Source organism: Peromyscus californicus, unplaced genomic scaffold (genome assembly GCF_007827085.1).
Source record: "Peromyscus californicus insignis strain IS unplaced genomic scaffold, ASM782708v3 Scaffold_7__1_contigs__length_154581171, whole genome shotgun sequence".
NCBI classification, from domain to species: domain Eukaryota; kingdom Metazoa; phylum Chordata; class Mammalia; order Rodentia; family Cricetidae; genus Peromyscus; species Peromyscus californicus.
Window position 1 is genome coordinate 95,281,986 of NW_026294595.1, and position 20,997 is coordinate 95,302,982.

The 20,997-nt window shown below is 39.1% G+C and overlaps 1 protein-coding gene across 1 annotated transcript in view; it reads right to left on the reverse strand.

The window, feature by feature from the left end:
• The window catches only part of Ubr1 (ubiquitin protein ligase E3 component n-recognin 1), a 135,229-nt gene that overhangs the window by 30,995 nt on the left and 83,237 nt on the right, over window positions 1–20,997 (reverse strand). Inside the window, exons 30-36 of the mRNA XM_052726086.1 lie at window positions 14,523–14,728; window positions 12,701–12,794; window positions 11,049–11,198; window positions 6,672–6,769; window positions 4,969–5,062; window positions 1,210–1,358; window positions 192–247 (exon numbers count right to left, since the gene is read on the reverse strand). Coding sequence (XP_052582046.1) covers window positions 192–247; window positions 1,210–1,358; window positions 4,969–5,062; window positions 6,672–6,769; window positions 11,049–11,198; window positions 12,701–12,794; window positions 14,523–14,728 — 847 coding nt within the window. The remainder of the gene's footprint in view (window positions 1–191; window positions 248–1,209; window positions 1,359–4,968; window positions 5,063–6,671; window positions 6,770–11,048; window positions 11,199–12,700; window positions 12,795–14,522; window positions 14,729–20,997) is intronic.

Here is a 20,997-nt window from a genome sequence, read left to right on the forward strand (position 1 = left end):
AGATTGAGATAATCTGTAAAGCATGTAGCACTGACCACCATGTTTCCCGAGAGTGTAGCATGCCCCACACCCTAGCTCTGCTGTTGTTTACAGAAGAGGGATTACCTGTGTATCAGTGATAAACAAGCTACAGAACCCTCATTCTAAAACAGTACCCCAGACACTATTGAAATCTATTGGAATATACATACCTGCCTATTTTGAAGTGCTCCAAATAGAGGTTTCCCTTCATCTCCCAATAGGTTTTCTTAAAAAAGAAAAATATAACAAATCCAAAGTTTTATGTTTTGGTTGTGGGTTTGTTTTTAAGACAGGGTTTCACTATGTAGCTTCAACCTGAGTAAGTACACATCAGTGCATTACCCTGCACTCATGATTTAAGTCTAAAGAGTTTGTGAGCGACTCCTAAATCTATCCTGAGACTGAAGCAAGAAAGTTTCGGAGAAAAAGTGCATGCATGTTACTCAAGCCCAATTATGACATAGTATGTATTGGTACAAAAGGAATTTAGCGATGAAAATGTAGTAGACTTCATTAAAAACTGTGACCAATGCTGGGAGGGAGTGGGAGGAGAGGAGGGAGGGGAAACTGTGGTCAGAATGTAAAAAAAAGGAAAACAAACCCCCCAAAAATGTGACCTAGAAACTGTATTGAAGAGAAATAATGTGAAAGAGACATCCTACATTCTACACAATGCCACGCTCACTTACAGACCTCAGTGCTCACCTCCTCTGCCTCTCCCTGGGAAACTTTCAATGTGGCAAAGCATTTGACAAGTTACTACTCAGACCTCGTTTTGATATGTGTTTCTTCCCACTACCACACACTTCCTATTCCAGTAACTGTTGGTTTGTGACTCGGGCCCTGTTTTCTTCTTCTCTCAAAGTATAAAATAACATTTCTGTGAAGTCCTAGCTGATTCCTTCCATTGGCATCTGTTCTTGATCTAGTGTTGGTACATCCACCACTGGTGGACTAGAGTGCTTAATGCATCACTCACACGGGGCTACTCCAGCAAGTGAAAAGATAAATAGATTAAAAGTTCTCAGGCCACACTAATACATTGATATACAAGCAGTCCTCAAATACAGCAACCTCTTCCAAGTCATCATCAGCAGAATAAAATGTGTCTTGGTCAACTGACGTAAATTTTGTTTTACTGTCACCTCCAAACCATTTTTTAATTTACTTTTTTTAAATAGGCTTTACCAATTGCCTGGATAGTGAAAGCACATGTGCTCCACGTCATCATGGGAACTCGTGGATCTAGTTCATCAGGAGGCACTTTCAGTCCAATTCTGTAAATGGTTGTGGCAAAGAGAATGACCATTTCCTTGATACTATTAGAATATTTCACCCTAAAAATAAAAAGAAATTTATACAGTATTTTAGAAAAGAAAGGCTGCTTGTTGTGAAACCGCATTAAATCTGAAACAGCAGAAACGATGAATTCCTTTTGACGGTATGTGCATTCGCTACTTTGGTCACTCATGTAACCAATATCTGACAAAAGGCAACGTAAAAGCCGGGCGGTGGCGGCGCACACCTTTAATCCCAGCACTCGGGAGGCAGAGCCAGGAGGATCTCTGTGAGTTCGAGGCCATCCTGGGCTACACAGTGAGTTCCAGGACAGGCTCAGGACAGAGAAACCTTGTCTCAAGAAAGAAAAAAAAAAAAAAAGCACCTTAAGGAAGGAAGGACTTATTCGCTCCCAGTGTCAAGAGAGACAGTTCATGGTGGTGGGAAGGCATGCTAGAAGAAGCAACTTATGGCTTGGGCAGCAGGAGTGTGAAGCTGCCTGTTCACACATGGGTGAACCAGGACACAGAAAGGGGGATGCTAACGTGTGGCTAGCTTTCTCCTTTTTCCTTTGATGTTCACTCATCACCCAGCCATGGGATACTAACGTCCACATTCACTGTCGTCTCCCTCCTCAATTAATCCTCTCAAGAAAAGCCCTCACTGATGTTGACAGTGATGGCTCAGAGGTTAAGGGCACTGGCTGTTCTACCAGAGGATCCAAATTTGAATTCCAGTACCTCCACGGAGGCTAACAAGCCTCTATAACTCCAGGCCAGGGGATCTAATGCCTTCTTCTGGCCTCCACAGGCACCAGGCACACAAGTGATACACAGTCATACATGAAGACAAACACTCATACACATAAAATAAAAATAAATCGGCCGGGCGGTGGTGGCGCACGCCTTTAATCCCAGCACTCGGGAGGCAGAGCCAGGCGGATCTCTGTGAGTTCGAGGCCAGCCTGGGCTACCAAGTGAGTTCCAGGACAGGCGCAAAGCTACACAGAGAAACCCTGTCTCGAAAAACCAAAAAAAAGAAAAAAAAAGAAATCTTTAAAAAAAAAAGCCCACAGACAGACCCAAAAGTCTGTCTCATTAATGTTATAGGTGTTTCTTAATCCAATTTAGTTGACTATCAAATTAAGCATCAAAATAAGTAAAGTGTTCTTTGTCAAATTAACAGATTAAAGCTTCTGTAGATTTATTCAGTAAGAAAAAATAGGGAAAGCCAAACCATACTTTCTAAAGATAGAAAAGTCTCTTACAAAATGGCAAAGGACCACATAACTGTACAGCAAGAGCTCAGCAAATGAGTACCACTAGAAGGGTCCAGGCCCACACTCCGGGGCAGACTGAAGAGAAAGAATAAAGTTCTGAGGAAGCAGGTCTTTATATATATATATGTATTTTATTTTATAATTAACTTAATTTCACATATCAGCCGCGGATTCCCCCCGTCCTCCCTCCTCCCACTCCCCAGCCCTTCCGCCCAATCCACCCCCCATTCCCACCTCCTCCAAGGCAAGGTCTTCCCTGGGGAGTCAGCCCAGCCTGGTAGACTCAACCGAGGCAGGTCCAGTCCCCTCCTCCCTACACCAAGGCTGAGCAAAGTGTCCCAGCATAGGCCCCAGGCTCCAAAAAGCCAGCCCATGCACCAAGTGCCTGAGCTGACCTGCTCTGGTGATCGGATGGCCAAACACTCTGGCTGTCATGATAGAACTCTCATCCAGTGTCTGATGGAAGCAGATGCAGAGATCCACGGCCAAGCCCCAGGTGGAGCTCTGGGAGCCCAATCGGCGAGAGGGAGGAGGGATTATATGAGCAAGAGATATTGAGACCATGATTGGAAAAAGCACAGGGACAAATAGCCAAACTAGTGGAAACGCATAGCTGTGAACCAATGGCTGAGGAGCCCCCATGGAACTGGACCAGGCCCTCTGGACAAGAGGAAGCAGGTCTTATCTGACATGCTTTGGTATTCTGAAAAGGTATAAAAAGTATTTCTGGCCGGGCAGTGGTAGCGTACGCCTTTAATCCCAGCACTCAGGAGGCAGAGGCAGGCGGATCTCTGTGAGTTCAAGGTCAGCCTGGTCTACAGAGTAGTTCCCGAAAAGGCACCAAAGCTACCCAGAGAAACCCTGTCTCAAAAAACCAAAAAAAAAAAAAAAAAAAAAAAAAAAAAAGTATTTCTGCATTGATAATGTATGTGTACACATTCATGCTGTGGATATGCATAGCAGGTAATACCCAGAACTAAGTTAGAGTGATAACTTATGATTTTCTTTTTTCTTTTCGAGACAGTGTTTCTCTGGTTGTTCTAGAATTCACTCTGTAGACCAGGCTGGCCTCAAACTCACAGAGATTTGCCTGCCTCTGCCTCTGAGTGCTGGGGAAAAGGCATGTGCCGCCACCACCTGGTAATTGATGGCTTTCTAAATTCTCATTTTTTTTTTTTGGGAGCTGAGGACCGAACTCATTTTTTTTTTTTTTTAAGATTGATTGATTTTTTTTTTTAAGATTTTATTTATTAGGTTTACAGCATGTATGACTGCAGAAGAGGGCACCAGATCTCGTTACAGATGGTTGTGAGCCACCATGTGGTTGCTGGGAATTGAACTCAGGACCTCTGGAAGAGCAGTCACTGTTCTTAACCTCTGAGCCATCTCTCCAGCCCCGACTGATTGATTGATTATGTATAGTGTTCTGCCTGCACATATGCCTATATGTCAGAAGAGGGCACCAGATCTCATTATAAATGGTTGTGAGCCACCATATGGTTGCTGGGAATTGAACTCGGGACCTCTGGAAGCACAGCCAGTGCTCTTATCCTATGAGCCATCTCTCCAGCCCCTAAATTTTCATTTTTAACAAGTATTTGAGTAGAATATAGACAGTAAATATGAAAAAGGATTATAAGCAGAAAAAGTATGTGGTAGTCATATGCATAAAATAATACCTCATTTGGGCCATTATATATTTTTCAAAGTATTTCTTGGAAGTAGATTAGGAGGACACTTTCAATGATACATGGAAAACAAATTGAGGGTAGAGTGACATAAATTTTTTTTTTTTTAGAAAGTCACAAGGCACATTAAATGTGACATTAATTGAAGTCTTAAAATTCTGATCCTCTTGTAGCTTTGGGTTTTTGTTTTGTTTTGTTTTTTGTCAAAAATGATTGCCTAGAGACAGGGGACATCGTCTTCCATGTCACTTCAGATGGCTCAAGGAGAAATGTGTTTGCTGTGGAGCCTGCAGTCTAGGAGAACTGACCCTACTACTGCCCTCTAACCGCTACGGAGTGCCATGGCATGTGACCCTGGCCAAACCATACACACTCATTTACACACACAAAGCAAGAAATTTTTCCTAAAAAACCTCAAACCATTCAATTTTACTAAAATATATAAAACTTTAGGGAGAAAAAAATGGACAAAGAAACAGTTTTACAAATAAAGAAGAAGAAAAAAGGAAGGTTAGTTTCAATTTTTATTTTTATAAACTTTTTCTTTTTGAGGTAGGGTCTCACTGTCTACCTCACCTCTGCCTGGCCTGGAACTCACTACGCACATCAGGCTGGCCTCACATTCACAGAGATCCACCTGCCTCTGCCTCCTGAGTGTGTGCCATTACACCCCACCACTTCACAAACTCTTTAGATACTTACGAGGATTGAACTCCAAAACTCAGGATGGAATGAAACTCAAATGTTGAATCCCCCATTCCTTGATGAAACAGGACAGGAACTGCTTGAAGCTCTCCTTAAAAATCAAGTGGAAAAAGAAATAAAGACTAAGTTTAGTCTAACAGTCAATTATCTAGCTGTTTAAGCCATACATGATTCCCTTAGAAACGTTAGTAAGCAGTAAACAATCGCCCTTAATTTCTCTACCTACATAACATTAAGGTGATGTTCTTTCTATATATAAATGTCACACGTATGTTTGGTTTTTTGTTTGTTGGTTTTTTGTTGGTTTTTTTTGTTTATTTGTTTGCTTTAAAGGCACCATACAGTGCTGCTCTCTGCATTTTGCTTTTTTACCTACCAGGTAATGAGTATTTTGCCATATTGGTAGCTTTCCTTATTTCATTTTTTTTTTAATTTTAAAAACTGCATTTGTAGGTAGATTATGGAGTTTGAGACCTGCTTGGTCCACAGAGAGAGCTAGTTTGAGAACAGCCAAGGCTACACAGAGAAACCCTGTTTCAAAGAACCCAAACTGCATTTGTATTTAGTGTACAGTATATGTGTGAGTGTGTTTCTGTTCATGTGCACGCATGTCACACATGTGGTACCACATGTGCAGTCCAGAGGACAACTCAGGGGCCTTAGTTCTCTGCAGCCACCAAGAAAGGTCCTCAAATAAAATTTTAAAGCAGGATGTGATGGTGCCTGTGTATAGTCTTAGCCTTGAAGAGGATGAGGCAGGAGAACTGCTTAAACCCAGGAGTTGCAGTGCAGCCTGGACAAGATTGCAGGAACCTTTCTTGAACCCACAAAACCAAACAATATAAACTGGACTTTGCCTTCATTTATTGATTTATAACCAAATAAAGACATTTCTTCACTAAATGCTGTGTGCACATGGTGGGGTATGTATGCATGTGTGTACATGTGTATATACAGGCTCACGAGCCCATGTGTGTGAGGAGGCCAGAGGAGAACATATAGCACCTGCCTCTACTGCTTTCCATGTTATTTTTAGAGACGATCTCTCAGCCTCCTAGGACCCACCCACTCATCCCCCACAGACCTGGGCTGGGGATCCAAATGCAGATCTCACAGCAGGCACTTACTCACTGAGTCATCTTCCTAACCCCCTTCACCAAACATCTTAAGTGACCTTCTAATTTTATTTTTCTAAGCATATCTCTATAACAACACTTGCCACTCAGTTGTAGAAAATTTGTACATAAGGTAACAGCGTTGATATATTTGTGTTATTAATATTAAGGCAGAATATTACATAATAGTCTCTCTCCCATACAAAAAAATGATTAAACTGAGTAAATTGATAGCCAAAAGTCTTGGACTCAAATTTCTATTTCCTGATATTCAACAAATCTGTACTTTCAAACCATATTTTGGCACAATAATTTCTTGTTTACAAAAATTAAAGTTTAAGGGGTTGTAGAAATGGCTCAGTGGTTAAGAGCACTAGCTGCTCTTCCCAAGGACCCAGCTCACAATTGTCTGTAATTTCAGTTCCTGAGATCAATGTCCTCTTCTAGGTTCTGACCAGATTCACAAGTAGTGCACAGACATACATACACATAGGCAAAACACTTATAAATATAAAATTAAATCTAAAAAAATTAAACATTTAGAAACAATTTTCACCTATCTAGTACAGATAGATTTCAACAAACCTTTAGCATGCTTCATATTATAACCTGATATTCTGGCAAGAACTGTCTGTATCCACCGGGCCAAGGTCAAAAGTTGAGAAAGAGCCTCTGCATTCTCACTACAAAAAATAACATTTAGAAATGGTCAATTCAATTGGTACAAAGTCAATCTGCAGGGCTAAACTTGTGGAGTCTTTTATTGAATAAATGGATCGAATTCTGTGGAGCATGGTAACATGACCTTTAATCCTAGCATTTGAAAGGCAGAGGCAGGCAGATTTCTATGAGTTCGAATCCAGCCTGGTCTACATAGTGAGTTCCAGGCCAGCAAGAGATATATAGTGAGACCTCATCTCAAACAAAAATAATTTAAGTAAAATTAAAACATCAAGTTTTGGGCTAGAGACATGGCTCAGAGATTAAGAGCACTGCTTACTCTTCCAGAGGTCCTGAGTTCAGTTCCCAGCAACCACATTACAGATGGCTCACAACCATCTGTAATGAGATCTGGTGCCCTCTTCTGGTGTGCAGGCAGAGCTCTGTATACCTAAATAAATCTTAAAAAAAAAAAAAAAAAATCAAGTTCCTTCAGATCAATAACATTTTAGGTCATGGAAATGTGACTAAAAAAATGTAGTTGGTACTATGACTAAGACATTACCATACATCTATGACTGAGAAGTAATAAAATACCAGTAAATGGAAAATACCACTGTGGTTACTCATCAACTACTAGGTGATGTCATTGACAACCTGATTTCTCCACACACAATCTACAGGTTTTAGGTTCTGACATATCCCAAGTTGGTCACTTCTTTCTACCTCTACCCACTGCCCTCCTGAAAGTCCTACCGTCCCTCACATGAACCATTTCAATGGCCTCTTACTAGTTTTTTCCCTTTTACTTTTTTATTTAATTAATTAGGGTTTTTTTGTTTGGTTAGTTTTGGTTTGATTTTTCAAGACAGGGTTTCTCTGTGTAGTCCTGGCTGTCCCGGAACTCAGTATGTAGACCAGGCTGGCCTTCAACTCAGACATCCACTTGTCTCTGCCTCCTGAGTGTTGGGATTAAATGTGTGTACCACCACCACTGACAAATTTTTGTCTTATTTTTTCCCCTGAGGACCAAACCCAGGGCCTTATCACTGAGAAAAATTCTCAACCCATTAGGGGCCTGTGCTCTTGATGTGACACATTCTAAACCTATTTTCCTTTGGAGAAAAACAACTGTTTATTCCTCACTTGGATCTCAGAGACCAGCTGTCTGAAAATTCTATGTATAGTGTCAGGCACTGGCCAGACTCTAGGATTTCCTTGGTATTTCTCATAGCTCAGCAACTCATACTAGATTATAAGCTTCTCCTTCATGGAATGTATACTACATAAAATAAGACTATAAAATAATAATTCACTGAAAGGACAGTCTTTTTATTTTTTTAAGATTTACTTATTTAGGTATATGGGTGTTTTGTCTACATGTACATCTGCACAGCAGAAGAGGGTATTGGATCCCCCAGGGACTAGTTATAGTTGGTTGTGATCCATCACATGGATACTGGGAATCGAACACAGGACCCGGCCATAATTATTTATTTATTTATTTATTTATTTATTTATTTATTTATTTATTTATTTTTATTTATTTATTTATTTATTTATTTGTTTATTTATTTATTTATTTATTTATTTGTTTATTTATTTATTTATTTAGTATTTTGCCTGCATGCATGTTTGTGTGAAGGTGTCAGATCTTGGAGTTAGAGACAGTTGTTAGCTGCCATGTGGGTGCTGGGAATTTAACCTGGGTCCTCTGGAAGAACAGTCAGTGCTCTTAACCACTGAGCCATCTCTTCAGCCCCCTGGCCAGTGCTCTTAATCAATGAGCCTTAATCTCCCCAGCCTCTGAAAGGACAGTCTTCTTTTTTTTTTTTTTAAAAAAAAAAGATTTATTTATTATGTATACAGTGTTCTTTCCGCCTGCATGCCAGAAGAGGGTGCCAGATCTCATTACAGATGGTTGTGAGCCACCATGTGGTTGCTGGGAATTAACTAAGGACCTCTGGAAGAACAGCCAGTGCTCTTAACCACTAAGTCATCTCTCCAGTCCCTGGAAGGGCAGTCTTGAAGGAAGTAAAATATAAAATGAACTGTGCCAAATTTGAATACCTACCATAAATTTGACCTAAGAAATCTCTTTGGTTCTTAAGTGAAAGTGTATTATGACTGGTCATGACTTAAAAAACAAACAAGCAAACACACACACAAAAAAAACCTAACATGAGTTTTAGAAAAAACTAATATGTACACGATGTGAGTGTATGTGTAAGTGTGGGTGTGTGCATGCCACAGTACATGTGTAGACATCAGAACATAACCTTCACTATTGGTTCTTGCTACTAACTTGTTTGGGATAATCTCTTTGTTGTTCACTGGTGCACACACTGGGCTAGCTGGCCCACAGACTTCCAGAGTTTCTCCTATCCCCGACCTCTCACCCCCACATAGGAGGCTGGGCTGACAGACCAGTGCTAAAGAGACTAGCTCTTATATGAGTTCTAAAGATTTGAACTCACATCCTTCTACTTGTACAGAAAGCATTTTAACCAACTGAAGCATCTCCCCAGACCAGTTTTACAGTTTTTGATAAATTTATTGTATAATGTTTTATATCAAAATGTTAGTTTGGGGGCTGGAGAGATGGCTCAGCAGTAAGAGCACACATGGCTCTTGCAGAAGACCTGAGTGTAGTTCTTGTACCCACAGTTCACAACTGCCTGTTAACACCAGCTCCAGGGGATATGACACCTTTTGGTCATTGAAGGGAAATTCACTCACATATGCACATGTACATACTCCCTCCCACCATAAAAACAAATTTTATATATTTATGTGTGTGTATGTGTGTGTGTGTGTGTGTGTGTGTAAATGTAGCTTAGTTAAGAAAGTTAAAGAAGTCAGTTGCTGAGCATTCCTTTAAAATTTTAGAGAGCAATTAGATATTTATCTTCATTTGGGGGAATTATCCTGCATAAAAAGCTTGTGTAAGCTAACAAGAAGCTGGAAGTGGCTGGGCATGGTGGCATAGGCCTATAATCTCAGCGCTCAGGAAACTGAGGCAAGCGAGTCATGAGCTCAAGATAGCCTAGGCTGCACAGTAAAGCCTTGTTTCAAAAAAACTGAAACCACACAAATACCTCTGCCCATTGTCAAAAATGAGAAGTAAGGTCTGGGTTCAAATCCTGAAATCTCTCTTGGAACAAGCAAAAACCACTCAGTCTCTATCCAATTCTTTATGTTTAAATGGAAATATTATTGCCAACTTCAGTAGACTACTGAGTGAATTAAATAAGAACACATGGCAAGTGCATGGTACAATGTCTAGAGCTTATCAATTATTCAATAAATGAAAGGCAAATCTTTCTGACACTTATTCCCATGAGGTGACATTACATGTCCAAATATGATGAATAAGAGAAATTCCAAACTGGGTTTTCCAATGACATCGAATAGTAGAGGTAAAGCGACCACTTCTTGACTCCGCTTGCTAAACACACCCCTTTCATATACCTTTGGTGTGGAGGACATAATCAACTCATGCTGTTGTTCTGTGGTGTGCTGCACATGCGAGGGAGGTATGCAATGCTGAGTGATAATATCTCTAGCCAAAGGCACGTTTTCAAATTAGTAAAACCATTTTAATTTGAGGAACAGAACTATCATTACAAATTTACCCATTTTTAAATAATTTAAGAATAACTTGTTTGTTCTTAGACAGGGTCTCACTATCTAGCCTTTGTTAGCCTGTAACCTGCTACACAGACTAGGGAGGCATCAAACTCAGAGATCTTCTTGCCTCAGTCTCCTAAGTACTGGCATTAAAGGTGTGTACCACCACACCTGGCTAAGATAACAATTTTGTTATCATCAGCACAATAGTAAGAATATGGAAGTATATAATGAAATGTTCTAAAAATTATTAAAAATTAGTGATGCCTGTTAAATTGCATTAATAGATTGCCAGAATACACACTATTTTAAATTTTAAATGTTCACACATTATTCAAAGATATGATCAATGTAATGAATGCTTTTATTTATTTTTATCATTAACTTTCTGTACAGCTCTCCAAGAGGACTTGGATCTTTGGGGTTTTACTGCTTTAATAGTGGGTGGAAGACAAGTGCATAACACACTGCCTTAAGTAAATGGACATCCTAGTTCTCTTCGACATCAAAACTGAGCTTTTAATCTCAGTTGAAAGCACAATGCAAGCGATGGACTAAGAATCATATTAATTCCTGTAAGAAAAAGGAAGCCAGTAATCTGGCAAAAAAGCAAGTTAAAAGTTAAGGACAGCTTGAAAGCAAGTACCTGAACCAAGGTTAAAACAAACGCACCTGTTGATCTTCTGTGGCTGCACAGGAATGATGGGGATGACCGTGTTGCACAGAGACTTGCAGAGAGGGCACAGGTACTCTCCACTCTCCAAGTCAAACAGGTCAACATGAATGCGCTGCTGAGAGCTTAGCTGTACAGCTTCAAAATACCTGCAAAGTCAAGACGGAGGTCCACTTACAACAACTCACGTGGCTTTGATCTACTCTAAAAAAAAGGGCTAGAATTTTGGACTTAATAAGTATCTTTAGAACTTATATGCAAAAACACATATTATAATTCTAGAAAAAACAGAATTCCATTTTGGGTATTTTGGAAAATACATTACAGCAGATACAAATTTGATCTTAACTTGTCCCCTGCCTTAACAGCAAGTGGACATAACTAGAGACTCCCAATGGTCATCTACAGCACTGAGGGCTTTCAAATGAAAATTATGCTCTTAATCTGATGGCAAATGAGTAAACTATACAAAAAAAATACCTATCAGAAATTACATTTTGAAATTTTTCTCAAGATAAAACTAGAATTTATCATATTGTAAAGATACTTCTTATTTTTGTTTGTTTGTTTTCAATACAGAACTTCTCTGTATATCTCTGGCTGTCCTGGAACTGGCTCTGTAGACCAGGCTGGCTTTGAACTCAGAGGTCCACTGCCTCTGTCTCCCCGGTGCTGGGATTAAAGGCATATGCCATCACCACGCAGCTGCAAAGATACTTTTTAGTGTTTTGGCTTTTTTTTCTTTTTGTTTTTTTTTTTGAGACAGGGTTTCTCTGTGTAACAGCCCTGGCTGTCCTGGAACTTGCTCTGTAGACCAGGCTGGCCTGAAAACTCACAGAGATCCACCTGCCTCTGCCTCCCATGTGCTGGTATTAGAGGCATGTGCCACCACCACCTTGGCCTAAGTTTTGGTAAAATTTTTTGTTTGTTTGTTTTTTCGAGACAGGGTTTCTCTGTGTAGCTTTGTGCCTTTCCTGGAACTCATTCTGTAGCCCAGGCTGGCCTCGAACTCACAGAGATCCACCTGCCTCTGCTTCCCAGGTGCTGGTATTACAGGCATGTGCCACCACCACCTTGGCCTAAGTTTTGGTAATTTTTTACATAAAGCTTATTGCTTTTCTTACGTGACTAGCAGCAGACAGTGCTAAGACCATCCATTTGTGAAAAGCAAGTGCATTTTCAGTGCTGGGAACTGAGCCAGGCGCACACTGTGCGTGTCAAGTACATGCTATATTACCAGACTATACTTCTAACCTCTGAAAACATTAAGCTGGGAAGTTTTTTTTTTTTTTTTTTTTTTCGAGACAGGGTTTCCCTGTGTAGCTTTGCGCCTTTCCTGGAACTCACTTGGTAGCCCAGGCTGGCCTCGAACTCACAGAGATCCGCCTGGCTCTGCCTCCCAAGGGCTGGGATTAAAGGCGTGCGCCACCACCGCCCGGCTAAGCTGGGAACTTTAAACATCAACTTCTAACGCTTACAATAAATAGAAATATAATTAGTATCATGCAAAAAGGATTAGTAATTAAAATTGCTTTAATTATTCCAGTAAGAAATACAGAAAGAAGACATGAGAAAACATGCCTTTTTGTGAAGTCTAGTGAATGTCAATGTTCCTAGTCTCTTTCAAGAACATGTCAGAGAGACAACTTACTTCTGCCAGCATACTGCATGCATTACATGACCACAGCTTCCTGTATAAGTTCCATGTGCAAGGTCTGGATCCATGAAAAGAGGGTCCAGGGTTTCTGGTTCAGAAAGACACAATTAAGAGGTAGGTTCTTATGTTTTCTAGAGTGTTAAGGAGGTGGGAGTGGAGGAAAAAGTTTTCAGATCTAAAGTTCTGATTACAAGCTTTATTTCTTAAGAGGGTCTAAGTATAACAACGACAGCAGTATATATTTTCTTAATCATAAGAAAAAAGGTGGAAGGCAGCAAGGCCATCACGTTAGATTCTGAAATCTGTATGGATTAACAACTCTATATTCATTCACACTGTAATTCTGAACAGTAGTAGGTTTAAGCTGCATTATATTGGTGATTATATTGCTTTTCTCTGCTTCAAGAACAAATGTGCCTTAGTAATTTTAAAGAATAATTTGAATACATGACAACTTATAAAGAAGATTTATTTTTATATGAGTGTTTGCCTGCATGTGTGTCTGTGCACTATGTGTGTGCCTGGTTCCCAAGAAGGCCAGAAGAGGACACTGGATCCTCTGCAACTAGAGTTGCAGACAGTTGGGAGACATCATGGAGACCCAGGTCCTCTGCAAGAGCAGCAAGTGCCCTTCACTGCTGAGCCACCTCTCTAGCCACTATAAATGATAATTTTAAGAGAGGGTTAAAAAAACCAAAAAACCAAAAAAACCCTAGAGCAGGGACATCAAATTATGATATCATTGCACTACTCATGGCCTGAGGCCAGTTAAGGCCTCTGCCTCAGTTCCTTCATTTATAAGATGGTATCTAATGCTCAAGATTGTTGTGAGGATTAAGTAAGCAAATACAGGATTTAATCAGTGACTGGAACATGGTAAATACTAATAAATGTTAGTTTATTATCCTCATCATTACTTCAAGGGAATTTAAAAAACAAAGCAGCTAACTTCTGATAAGTATGATGTGTTACCTAATTAAAATTTTATAAAGTAAATGTTTAATATCAATCTAATCATAAGGCAGAAAGATAAATTCACACTGTGAGACATTGGATAAGATTATTAGTCTGCATTCATCAAAACAGTTATTATCATGAAAAAAGGGGCAAGAGAATAGTCTATATTAAAACAACTAAAACAAACTTTTATTTTGCTTTGTTTTTGAGACATTGTCTCAATGTGTAGCTTGGGCTGGTCTTGAACTCAGTATGTAGGCCAGGCTCAATTCCATCTAACGGCAATTTTCCTGCCTAAGTTCTCCATGTGCTGGGATTACAGGCATGAGCCACCATGCCCAGTAAAAAAAACTTCATCAAATATGTTTAGCTCTTTATTTTAAAAATATGCCACCCCACTGAAGACATTTTGAGAATAGTTATAGAAATAAAGATTATATGTGTGTGTGTGTGTGTGTGTATGTGTATGTATGTATGTATGTATGTATGTATGTATGTATGTATGTATATAATAGACTCCTCAGATTTGGGAAATGCATTCAGAAATACCTAGAGATGAAGTGTTATGAGGCCTGCAATCTACTTTCAAATGGTTCAGCAAGATAAAAATAAAGCCAAAAGTAGATGGATTGAGCAATGTGACCAAGAACTAACAAAAATAAAAACTAATAAAAAAGCCAAGTAGTCAATGTGGCATGTAAGAACCTAATCTACTTCACATATGAATATGTGATCTAACCAAACAGATTTACATACAACCTCACTGCTAAACCTCTTTCAATGTTTATTTTTATTCTAATCACATAGAATTAGGCAGGAAAAGAAATGGCTGAAATTAGATTAAGCAAGCGATACATACCCCCTGAGAGGTCTATGGGTTTCCCCCTGTGTTGGGTTAAGGCTGTGGATTTCTGGACACAGGCTGATAATACCATGGCATTGTTTTCTAGTTTCACCTCTTGTTCTTCTTGGCAGAGGATGCATGTCAGCACCTCCTTTTCAGTAACAGCTGGACCCCGTTTAGGACCCAGAGCAATTCTAGAGTGGTCACTGACGGCTGGAGTGCTACCAAAAGAAACAACCAGAAATGAGGACATATGTTTTTACATTGTCTTTACATTTTAGTAGATTTTTTAAGTAAGTAAATAAAAATAAAAATTATATTTATCAATATTACCTTTAAAAATCCACTCTGAATTTTCTGGCTTTAAGTAGTTAATTTTCTAACTAGAAAATTCAGTTTGTTCTAAGTGCACAAAGAAATACATCACAGAATAGTATGTATATTATGATTCTATTTAATTTACTATATCAACAAAAGTGGGGCCATTTCTTTTTTTAATAATAAATATGTAGTACAGATATCAAAGAAATTCTATAAAATATAGAAAAATATTAAGAGAATAAAAAGCATTGCATCGACAATGTAACCACTAGTTACCTTGTTTATTTCTACCCAGTGTGTTTTCTATTTATAATACACATTTTGTACAAACAACATCATGTTATATATAGAGAGATTTATTCACTTAAATGTTGCCTTACTCATTTATACCTTTGTTATTTTGTCATGAATTAGGATTTACTCAGAAACACTTGAAATAGCTGCCTAGTGCTATTCTTGTTACTGTACCATAATAGTTTTATCCAATCCCTCTCATTAGACAGTTAGGCTTCTAATTCTATTTTAGTAGCTATTAAAACTACAAACATTTAAATCTTAATAAATTTTAATAATGTAGCAATCTTTAGGATTTACAGATATACCTGATAATACAATACAAATAAAAGCAACCATTTATAATGGTTTGATTGTTATGCTGTTTCACATATTTTATATTTTTTTCACTTAATTCTTATAATAAACATATGAAGTAAGTACTATAATTACCTCCATTTTCCCAGAGGGAGAAACTGAGGCCTAGAGATACTAAGAGACAGACCTAGGAACTCATCATTAGTAAGTAGTAAGACCAAGATATAACTAACACAGGTAACCTGACCTCAGAAGCCTGCAAAATTATACAAGAAGCTCCCTAAAATATGATTCATCACTCAGTGAACTATAAATAACTCAAAGGCTCATCAGTGTAAGTGAATTAACATAATATAAAAGATTACAGTTTTCAAAGGGTACTGCTCAACGGTAGTAACATGCAGCCCGATATCCTTAGAGATATACTAAGTATGTATCATTGAAGCAAACAAAACAAAAAGCAGAATAAGATAAAAATCACATAATTTTGTGACTATATATATTTGCATAAAATAGTATAATAAAAAATTCTGATACATAAAGCTTTTTTGGTTTTGGGGACAAAACGTGTAGCTCAGGCTAGTCTCCAACCCACTGTAGCTCAAACTAGCCTTGAACTTTCGATCTTTCTTTTAACCTCTTGAATGCAGGGTTATGCATATAAAACGTATAACCACAGAAGACCGAAAGGATTTGGTCAAGTACCCAAAGGAACTTTAGATTTACCTCAACCATTTGATTTTCAACAAGAAAATATAACTATAATTAAAATAGTAAATAAAAAAGGCATTAAGACAAAAAAAATTAAAATTTAAGAGATTAAGAAATCTGCCTTCGTCAACATTGGAAATGTCTTTTGCTTTTGAAGTTTTTTTCTTTGTTGAGAGTTTCATGGGGTTTCACTATGTAGCTCAGACTGATAGGAAACTCACTATGGCATTCAGAGCAGCCCTGCACTTATGGCAGCCCTGCCTCTGCCTCTGCCTCTCAAGTGCTGGGATTAAAGCATGCACCATAATGCCTGGCTTCATTGAGAACTTTTATGGCAAACCCTTATAATGTTAAAGAAAGAAGGAGAAAATATGGGAAATAATGTTTAAAGATTATAAATCAGGAAGACAAAAAGGAGCAAAGGCCTCCACAAAAATAGGCAAAAGATAGTAACAGGCATTTGGCAGTAGACGAAATGTAAAAAGTCAGCAAACGTTATGAGAGTTCATCCTTGCACTAACTAGCAACCAGACAATGTTTCCTTTGTAGTGTACGGTCCGAGGGACTGAACTCAGGGCCTCGTGTATGCTGAACCAGCACTCTACCACTGAGCTTCACTCCTAGCCCATACATTGTATTTGGTGGGAATGAACCATGTCCATACACTAGGAGGAGTCAAAACTGACAGTCACCTGGAAAGACAACGTGAAGCATCTGCTAAAATTTTAACCTAGCCCGCTGTGGTGGTGCACACCTTTAATCCCAGGCAGAAGCAGGCGGATCTCTGTGAGTCGGAGGCCAGTCTGGTCTACAGAGTGACTTCCAGGACAGTCAAGGCTACATAGTGAGACACTATCTCAAAAATAAATAAGTTAATTAAATTAAATTAAAATATTTGTTCAATTCTGCCCTGGGAGAACTACCGGCATGACAGAAGGAAGTACATGTGAGAATTCTCTGACAAACTAATGAGGGGAAAAGGAAGCATCTTAAACCTTACAAAGCAGACAAAATACATATAGCCACACCATGGCAGATTGTACATTCATAAATAGTAAAAGAAGGATAAAGGAAGGAGGAAGGATGACTATGATCAGAATGAATGATATACATGTATGAAACTGTCAAAGAATTTATTTAAAAAAGAAATGAGGGAACGGAAGTCAAAGGGCACATATTTACAGGCATGCAGAAGGAGCAAACCTACAGATGTTACGGAGAGCACAAAGATTATAGCTGTTTCGGGTCCTCTTACTGAAAACAATAACTACACGAAGTTGCTGTGGAATATTCCTTTAGACTTGTGAAGATGTGTCACTGTGATTGGTTTAATAAAGAGTTGAATGGCCAATAGCTAGGCAGGAAGATGTTAGGCAGGACTTCTAGGAAGAACAAAGACGGAGTCACCAGCCAGAAATGGAGGAAGCAGGATGGGCAGTACAGAGTAATGGTAACCAAGCCATGTAGAAGAACGTAGATTTTAAAATATGGGTTAATTTAAGTTATAAGAGTTAGTGAAACAAGCCTAAGTTAAGGCCAAGCTTTTATAATTAATAAGTCTCCATGTCATTATTTATAAGCTGGAAGCCCAAAGAAAAAGCCTGTTACACATAGCACCCAATGTCTGGCCACATGTATCAGCACAGGGCCTGAGAAAACTAAGAAAAGTTCTGGACAAGGAGCCAGATCTATCTTCCTAGTCCTGCAGTCTTCTCAGACAGGCTGGTGCTTGATGGCATGGCTAGCAGCCAGCAGCCAGCAGCCAGCACAAAGCTGAGCCACACAGCAGCTGAAATGGCAGAGTAAGATTTGTCTCACATGGTCAGAGAACATTGCAAATGCTTAGTAAAGCCATGTCCAGAAACAAAAAACCTCTAAGAAGGTGCAGTATGTTTAAAAATGTGCTTAGATGCTAAAGAAAGAAAAGAAAACAGGTATAGACAGTCATTAAAAAAAATAGTTTAAAAATAATAAAATCTTCAAAAAGGAGTAATACAAAAAAAACAAGCCACATAAGGCTGGAAAATATAACACAGTGAGTTTGAACCTTATATGGTACTTTGTTAATTTTAATTTGTTTTTATACTAATGAACAGAAAATGACAGCTGCTGAGACACACTAGATTGTGGAAGGGACTTCTGAATTAAACCAGCCTAGATACTTTAGGAATGCCTTAACTTTAAAATGGAAGTCATTTTTATTGCTTTGGGGAGAAGATTATGCTTTTGGGTTTTTTGGTTTTTCGAGACAGGGTTTCTCTGTGTAGCTTTGTGCCTTTCCTGGGACTCACTTGGTAGCCCATGCTGGCCTTGAACTCACAGAGATCCACCTGGCTCTGCCTCCCGAGTGCTGGGATTAAAGGCGTGCGCCACCACCACCCGGCTTGCTTTTGGGTTTTTTTGTTTGGTTTTTTTAGCTAATTTTTTTTATTAAGAAATTTTTTTATTCATTCTACATACCCACCACAGATTCCCCCCCCATTCCTCCTCCCGCTTCCCACCTCCAGCCTTACCCCCCCATCTCATCCTCTGAAAAGGTATGGCCTCCTATGGGGAGTCAGCAAAGCCTGGCACATTCATCTGAGACAGGTCCAAGCCCCTCTCCACTGCATCAAGGCTGTACAAGGTATCCCACCATAGGCACTGGACTCCAAACAGCCAGTTCATGCACCAGGAATAGATCCTATCCCCTCTGTCAGGGGCCCCTCAGATTATGCTTTTGTTTTCACAGAAAATGAAAGGCTGTGGATTCATTCAAGATTGATAGAGATCAGGTTTGATCAGGGAAGACCCCCTGAAAATCCTGGCTACTGACATAAAGAAATAAACTTAGAAAAACTACAAGACAGATGACATACATTTTACCTGCTCAAACATAAAACAAGCAAACAAAAATCATCTTTGGCTGGCTTGTGTACAATGCATAGTTCATACTTGTGCAGATATGTATGTTACCTTTGAAAGTTTGTGTGTTTTCAGAGCAAGGGGACCAGGCACCAATAACATGGGTGACCAGGCGATCCAGCCTCTCAGAGTGTCTCTGCTGCAGTTTCCTCAAAGTTCTACATCCAGAACAGCTTCAAGGCTCCTGGCTGAGATGGTCCAGCCTCACACACTACTCTAGTCAGGACTACAGGTAAGTCTTGCATTTTCCCATTGCACAGAGACTGGACAAATGCTATGGCTAGTTTATCTCGGACTTGATCATTATCTCAGTTTTTTCAGGGTCCCCCAGTGATGCTATTGCCCCCAGACATCAGGAAGCAATCTAGAGAACATGATGCCTACATTCCCAAGAGGTGGGGTGGGTAGTTTTTGGTCATTTGATGGGTTATGGATGTTTGTCATCATTTAGGGGGATTGGTTACAAGTTGGTATTGGTCATGGTCAGGAAAAAAATCAGAAAAAGGAGTTTAGATTCAGGGATCTCTTTCTGAAGGGAAAAAAGGAGGATATATTATAGAAATGATGGGATAAAGGGGTGGATTGTTGAGTCTACTTTTGAATAACCACTAGTCTCAAATATTTTACATTAGTATGGATTTTTGTATATTGATACAAATTTAAGGTTACTTTAGTTATACTGTGTATATGTTTCTACACTTGTTTAAGGTATTGTACCTATGCAGCCCATTTGAAAATCCTTGAAAGCTATTTAGGATAATAATAAAAAAAAAGGTTAATAGTCATCTATAACAATCAAACTTACAGTCATGTTAGGTATGTTTTCAAGGTCATACAGAGATATATTTTAGATAGATAGGTGTTCTTCAAACACTTTTGAGACCTATAGAATATGGCATTTAAGGGCTGGAGAGATGGCTCAGAGGTTAAGAGCACTGACTGCTCTTCCAGAGGTCTTGAGTTCAACTCCCAGCAACCACATGGTGGCTCACAACCATCTGTAATGAGATCTGGTGCCCTCTTCTGGTCATACATGCTGTATACAAAATAAATAAATAAATAAATAAATCTTTAAAAAAAAAAAGAATATGGCATTTAAAATGTTTTAATAACATAAGGCTTTCATGACAGTGAGACACATCTGCTCCTGGCAGCACCAATCTACTTCATAAAAGGATGACAGGTACCAAAGAACCTCTTTACGGAGATTGCTTTCATTGGGGCAAAGCTAGCCATTTGGGCAAGAAATTGCCCTTGCCTCGACTGCTGGCAGTATGCTGTACAAACTGGACAACAGGACAAAAAGGAGCAAAATTGCCAAACTTTGCCAAGACAAGGTGGGGACAGTTCTTCAAAATTCCTACTTTACAAAAAAGTCTGTCAGATATTCTAGGCCTGTAGGCCCAAGATGGATACCCCAACATTGCAGAGGAACCTTGGGTAACTGTGCACGCAGCCAGCTGCTTCTGTTATTTCTCATAGCTTTGGAAGTTGCTTGCTCTGTACTTCCTGTTTACTCGGGTAATATTATATCCTTCTTAGATCTTTGATAGGGTTGAAAACATATAGTTACAGTTTTCCTTAGTCATGATAAAAAGTAAATTAGGTACAAAACTTTGGACTCATCAAGAGAGGATAGATAATAGCGTATTTTCTCTGAATTTGCCAAATACAAATGTACTGGACATTGTGAATGTAATTCTTATGTCAGAATTGTTCTTACGGTTTATAGTTTTATTGTGTTAGAATTAAAACCTTTCCTTTTTATTTAGACAAAAAAAGGGAAATGTTGCAGAATATTCCTTTACACTGTGTGAAGATATGTCACTGTGATTGGTTTAATAAAGAGCTGAATGGCCAATAGCTAGGCAGCAAGAGGTTAGGTGGGACTTCTAGGGACAGGAAGGCCTGGGGGGGGCAGTGGAGAGAAGAAAGGCAGAGTCACCAGCCAGACACGGAGGAA